Genomic DNA, 6833 nt, shown 5'->3' on the forward strand with positions numbered 1-6833 from the left:
GCCTCGTTTGAGTTTTGGACGAAATGGATTCTGGGATATTGCATTTCGTCATTTCGAGCTGATTGGAGACCAGAACAGCCAATCAGATTTTTTTTGCATCCAAGTCTGTGATTGGCTGGTTTTGTGGCACAAATATAACGTGTAGCAGAAAGAGTTGAGCGCGAGCGACACATTGCGAGCGAGCGCAAATGCAACAACTGAGCGAGAGGGGCTGCTGTTGTGTGTGTGGATAACAGCAAACACTGAAATACAGTTTTTGCACGCAGGAATGAACTTTGTTCACTCAAATTCAGCTTTTCTTCGCTCAAAATAAATTTCTCCTCAAAACACAGCACTTGCACCTGCAAACTTTTTTTTACGTGCGCTCAGAATAGTGGCACAAAAATAACGCCATAAATTTAGTTCCATAGCAATGCGCCACATTTGACACGGCAGCAATACCCACGGCAGGCTGTACCCACGGCAGGCTGTCCCCGGGGCCCATAGTGGGACCCATGTCAGCTCTGTGGTACATGCTGCTTCGGTGGCCTTAAAGAGCTCGGTCTCACTCTCTTATCTATATAAATTAGCGAGGATTTGACACGTGCTGTGGGACCATTTCCTAACACATGTTAAACAACAGCAGTTTTCAGACTCTTGCTTGTCGTGACAGGCTTCACTGTGAGTTTCCTTGTAGCTGCTGTAAAGTGAACCGCACTGTTATGGCGTTATAGATAAGAGAGTGAGACCGAGCTCTTTAAGGCCACCGAAGCAGCATGTACCACAGAGCTGACATGGGTCCCACTATGGGCCCCGGGGACAGACTGGGTACAGCCTGCCGTGGGTATTGCTGCCGTGTCAAATGTGGCGCATTGCTATGGAACTAAATTAGGATCAAAAGCTTTGTTCATCTGGAAAAGTGATTTCCATCTGTTTTTGACATTTAAAAAGTAAAACAAACAAACAGATGAATTATTTTGAATAAAGTATCCTTTGTCTGTTTTCTGTTGTTGTTTTTTACAGCTGCAATTTTTTCTTCTTCTTTTTTATCAGTTTCAGATCTTTTGGCCATGATTTTGTGTTGTGGGCGTGTATCAAGGGCGGGGCGTAGAGTAGCGAGTGACAGCTGGAGCAGCGTTGGATGGTAGTGCTGGAGGACGACTTTGGAAATCAAGAGGAAGCGAGTGAAGGCAGAGGCAAGGATGCAATGGTAGGAAATGAAGAATAAAGGATGCTGCACAGATTTCAGGGAGAGGTTGAGACAGGCTCCGAGTGGCAGCAAACATGACTGGAACAGTACAGCTATAGGCTGAAGGAACCTGTCATGAAGGTGATGGGTGTGTCCTACAGAGGAAAGAGGACAACGAGACTTGGTGGAGGGATGAGGAAGTGCAGGAAAATATTAAAAGGAGATTACCAAAGAGAAGTGGGACCGGAGGTGCAAAATACAGACAGGAGTACTGGGAAACTAGGCATACAGGAAAGACAGACGTGGCAAAGGAAAAGCCTTAGTGAGTTGTATGTGAAGGAGGGAAAGAACAGTGCTGAGTGGCTACACGCTGACAGATGGAGCTGGAAAGGATGTGCAGCAGCTGGAGATAATCAGGGACAGGAATGGAGATGTGCTAACAGGTGATGGGAGTGTGCAGAAAATGAGAGATTGAGGAGCACAGATGGACAGTGGGTGAGTCAGGAAGAGACTTAGAAAGGAGGAGGAGTGGAAAGGCAGCTGGTCCAGGTGCTATACCTGTGGAGGTATGGAGATGTCTGAGAGGGAGCAGTGGACTTCTCAGTAGGCTTTCAGCAAAGCAGTAAGAAGAGAATCACAGCATCGTTTCAACCTGTTGACCAAATAATAAAGCAATCTTTGATGATTTTCCACCTAACGTGCACATTTGCAGACACTCTTCTTCCTGTCGTCCTCAGTCCTATGTTAATGCAAGTGTTCAGGTATTTCTGACTGTTCCAGGTTTCATGTCTGTAGTTTTCCCAGTTTAGGGAAAGAAAGGGGTTTGTCTTTTGGTTAATGTTTTGCTATCGGCCATAATGAACGACACACATTTGTCAAAATCTAGTTTTGCGTCTGGTCGTCTGTGTTTGGGTCGCCACAATCACTCCACACGCTGTGGCACTGCAGACGATCAACATAATCTATGTTATAAGAGCAGGTTTGTGGTCCACACACACTGAGTAGTTCTATAAAATCATCATGAGTGAAACAGAAGCTTCCCTGGTGTGTAGCCTATTATCTTTCACTACGTGTCAGATCTTGCCCTGTTCTTAGCTCTCTCTTTCTCACCCTCTCTGTCCTGCTCTCTCAGTGCTGTCACAGCAAAGTGTAACAGTGAAACAGAATTTACAACCACATAAATGCCATCAGACTAAAGTTAATTAATAATTTCTAATAACACAGTGTACACATGTTTATAAATGAGACGGTGCAGTCTGAATATTCAAACTGAAGGTGGACTACCGCTTTTCACTGTTCAGGTACAAGGATGACCTGCAGAGCTACATCATCCTATACTGAGAGAGACGATGGTCATTGTACAGCAGGGTGGTGCAGCACATACATGTGTGCAGCAGTGGGGGGGTTACATCAGAAACGTGCTCTGAGCCGTACTTGTTTGCAGTGCTGATGGACAGATTCACACATGTTCATAGCTTTAGAACGAAAGTGCAGGGCGAACATGGATTTGCACGTGATATTAAAGTAGAAACATGAACGCAAATAAAACTTTATTGTTGAAAGTGTTGCACAATCACATGGAACCTTTTTGCTCTCTGCCATCCACACGACTGTTGCATGAGCCAATTACAACAGACTGACAGCAGAGCTGAGGGTTAAACAAGCCGACTCATACAGGTGTAACTCATCATGCGTTTTCAGGGGTCCACATGCGAACACCTGCGTTAATACTAACAAATAAAGCGGAAGCAGACACAGCTGGGTTCAGGCTCAGGTCTCCCCCCGCGGCTCCGGCTCACAGCCCAACATGTTTGTAACATACATAATTACAGATATTCCGCATTTAAACACGTCGCTTCCTGGCGTGGACATGTCGGCATGTTCACAAACAGGCGGATGTCCAACCTGATCAGCCTCAGCGCAGGAACAGACCCATATTCCCAGCGCGGTGAATTCTGGGAACACACAGTAGTTTCAAGATGGCGGCGAGCAGGAGGCTGGCCAAGGTAAATCCGTCGTTGCCGTTCTTTTTGATCGTTTCTAATGTTTAAGGACGTATTGACGGTTAGTGGAAGCGTCCGTCCTTTGGCTCGTGTTCACGTTACAGAGTATATTTGCATTAAGTGACCGTCAGTGTCCAGCTGTAGCTGCAGCTCAACAGAAACAGGAGGTCAGCATTGACCACCTAGCCGACCAAATATTAACGTTAGGCAACTAAGCAGTCCCAAATCAGGCCGGAGGATCTACAGGGATCCTGCCCGGGGCTGCCAAAAACCTCGTTCAAGTCTCTTATCTACAGTTTGAACGTCAGAAACTCTTGAGTTGTGTGACCGAGGGAGTCAATCCGGCAGCGGGCAGCCCGAGATCGTGTCAATTTCCACGGCATAAGACGTTTGCTAATCAGCTAAGTTGCTATCCCCAGGTCTCAGCTAGCTACACTTCAACTTAATCAGACTTTGAAGTTCGCCATTAGGAAGTGGGTGTGAACTACAGCGCAGCGTTACACTTCCAGTAATGCGGCCTGAAGGCGACACACACTAAATGCTGCTTTCGTTTTGTGTAGTGGTCGTAGCATATTGCGTAAGGTCTGCGTTAACCTACGTTTGTTTCCCCGTGATTATCGTTTTCGCCTTTAAACGTACACTGCGCTGAATGAGGCGGTTACAGGAGGCTGTGTGTTTGAAGTTTACCCGGAGTAACAACGCTGAAAGCACGGGGAGCAGAGCTGGCCTGGAACCGGCTCACTGATGCAGGTGGAGTTATTCAGTGCGGACATGCAGATTAACAGGATTTCATTCACGTGAAACAAACGTCGGTGCTGTTGGACCGTAAACAGGTCACACGCTGTTTATTAATCACAATCACTTTACCCTAAAAACGTGTTAGACACGTTTACACCGTCGAGCTGTGCAACAAACCTGCCACAGATGGAACCACGAGGCTGGCTGTAAGTGCCACTCAGGGGGTTTCAGCTAATAGCTGACATAATCTAACGTAAGTCAAACTGGTGACAGAACCAGTAACCTGGTGGGAAACTAGGAGGTCCACTGTGGTGCTGCTGGATGCAGGTTGTAGTTCACTTTCACTTTCACTGTTGGCTGCTGCACTGAAATGAAAGAGAAACGCTCCTGTTGGCTGGAAGGCTTGAGTTTGTTTAGCATGTGATGAATTAAGATGAAGTGCAACGCTGCTACTTTATGCAATAGTTGCAATCCAAGCAGTTTAGAGCTTAACAGGTCACTGGACACATACTGTGAATAAAACATGTAGCGCTGAGCACATCCTCAGATCTACCATATACAACACTTCTCTACAAAGCTGAGATGTTGCAGTTGGTTTGTCGTTTGTTTTAAGTGACATGTTTCATTGTATAGCAGCTTTAATTTTCTTTACCTGAAAACACTGGAGGTGGTGCTGTTTAGTACTGGGGACCTCTGAGGTGGATAACAGGAACCAAACCAACATCAGCTTGTTGTGTCTTTGCTCTTACTTTCTGCTTAGACTTCACATCAACATTCAGGAAAGAATGTGGTGTAAATAATTTCAGCGCAGTTTAAAACCTGGTGTGTAGTTTGGAGGCTGCGTCTTCCTGCTACGCTGTCCTAAACTGGTGGTGTCATTTGGGTGGTGCATCCTTCCACTCTGTAAAATCATACATGTTTTATTTTTCTTGTATTGACTGTAATAACCTTTCTAATATCAACTGTGTGCTCGTTCTTTCAGGAACTTGATGAGATTCGCAAGTCTGGAATGAAAAACTTCAGAAACATTCAAGTTGAGGAATCAAACTTACTGGCATGGCAAGGGCTGATCGTTCCTGTAAGCTGCTGTTCCTTCTTTGGCTGGTCTGAGATACGTAGGCCCGAGGTTCCCCTTACTAACCTTATTGGTTCCCTTTCAGGACAACCCTCCTTATGACAAAGGTGCATTCAGGATTGAAATCATTTTCCCCACCGAGTACCCTTTCAAGCCTCCCAAGATCACATTCAAGACAAAGATCTACCACCCCAACATTGATGAGAAGGGCCAGGTGTGCTTGCCTGTGATCAGTGCAGAGAACTGGAAGCCTGCCACCAAAACTGACCAAGGTTGGTGCTGAAGTCTTACACAGGGCTGCTCGATGTGAGTCGCAGCGAGCTGGAGAGCTGCACATCTTTTGATTTTTGTCTGACGTGATGATTGCAGGAAAAAAAGTCCGTGTCCAAAATAAAACGTTGTCCTGTTTCAGTAGCTGTCCGTCTGTCGGGCTCAGAGCATTTTCACATAGAGCTCCGTGTGACGAACAGAGCAGAAAGCGTGTTTTATGCACACGCATGATTGTGTGATCAAAACACAGTGTTTAGTATGTTTTGTATTTGTTGAACAGCACAGATATAGTAACAGGAAGCTGTGACGATTCTGTGACTCAGTAAAGCGTCACATCGTTTAGACGGCTGTGTTTTTATATCGCTGCTACTGCAGCTGCTAACCTGTTTGTTTTATCAGCGAAGCAGGAGACGCAGAGATGACTCCTACTCACAGTTTAGGGAACATTTATTCCCTAAATCTTAAACATTGAGTGTTATTTCAGTTTGCAAGAAACAAAGAGAAACCTGCAGAGTTTATCACAAAGTGTACGTGAAAAACAAGAATGAACTCAGCACCGACTCAGTTTTCAGTGTTGTCCCTCAGGTGGTAGGACCTGCTGCCAGACAGCTTTTAGTACCTGGTGACGGTTTCAAGCGAGCAGAGTCGGGCAGAAAGTGTGATGTCAGCAGACAACAATCAACCCCACCAGTGTTTGTGAAACATGGAGGGAAACAGCTGCACATAAACCAACACTGGTCCAACGATGGGTGCAGGTGCAGCTATAATCCTCAGTCTGCTCCATTGTTTGGGCCACTTTGCTATAACAACCCATCATCATTGGGGTGGTACTCGGTTGTCATGGAAACAGAGTGGAGACGAGGTGCTAGTGTAAACGAGGGAGATCTGTGGTCAGTTTCCACAGTGCTCGTGGGTATAAATGTTGTTATAATTTGGGTCCTTTAATGATTTCTTTGAACCGGTTTCTTTCAGGGTGGAGTGACTGTGCAGCGAGCACGTTTAACCACTTTAGAAACAAGTTTGGATTGATTTTGTCTGATCCACACTACGACTGAAAGTGAGTGGGGTTTGGCCTTTAGCATAGTTCTGGCAGGATATTTGACCACCGTTTTGGGCACAGTGGGTAGAGTTCATTTCAGTTGGTTTGGTGTCATGGAGCCATCTCTGTAACCCTAACCTCAGTCTACAAACTCTTCAGTAGGGTTAATCTTGGGGTTTTAAGAGCATCCCAGGAGCTCAGAGCAGCCGTTTCTAAATGACTGCAGATTCTGGGATCACCAGTTTCAACAGTTGGACATAAGTGCCAGTTATTTGGATGTGTTAGCACTTTGCTGAGGTGTAGGAGAGGACACGTTAACCTGCAGCTGCCCACGTGGAGAAAAGTCAGCGTCAGATCAGACGTTTGAGTTGACAGACGGATTTAAAATTGTGCATCCAATTCTTTCTTCTTTTTTTAATTTTTTATTTTAAAGTCCTTAAACATGTGCCGTGAAATAAATTATTTTTCAAGAATAATTAAATAGATTCAACATCTTTCTTCAACAGAACTGCACAGATGGAAAAAGTACTATAGCTTACT

The 6833-nt window shown here is 45.4% G+C and overlaps 1 protein-coding gene across 2 annotated transcripts in view; it reads left to right on the plus strand.

Annotated features, from left to right (window-relative positions):
• The first annotated feature begins 2969 nt into the window (after positions 1-2969).
• Positions 2970-6833, plus strand: part of ube2l3b (ubiquitin-conjugating enzyme E2L 3b) — a 5958-nt gene continuing 2094 nt past the window's right edge. The window contains exons 1-3 of one of the 2 annotated variants that reach the window (XM_005942478.3): positions 2970-3174; positions 4892-4987; positions 5070-5256. In XM_005942478.3, the coding sequence (XP_005942540.1) occupies positions 3148-3174; positions 4892-4987; positions 5070-5256 (310 nt within the window). In that variant the 5' untranslated portion in view covers positions 2970-3147. Of the gene's footprint in view, positions 3175-3219; positions 3922-4891; positions 4988-5069; positions 5257-6833 lie in introns of those variants that run through there. The other variant, XM_014340142.2, reaches the window with a different exon arrangement.

This window comes from Haplochromis burtoni, unplaced genomic scaffold, assembly GCF_018398535.1.
Source record: "Haplochromis burtoni strain Fernald_Lab_line unplaced genomic scaffold, NCSU_Asbu1 Contig_311, whole genome shotgun sequence".
In the NCBI taxonomy this organism is placed as follows: Eukaryota; Metazoa; Chordata; class Actinopteri; order Cichliformes; family Cichlidae; genus Haplochromis; species Haplochromis burtoni.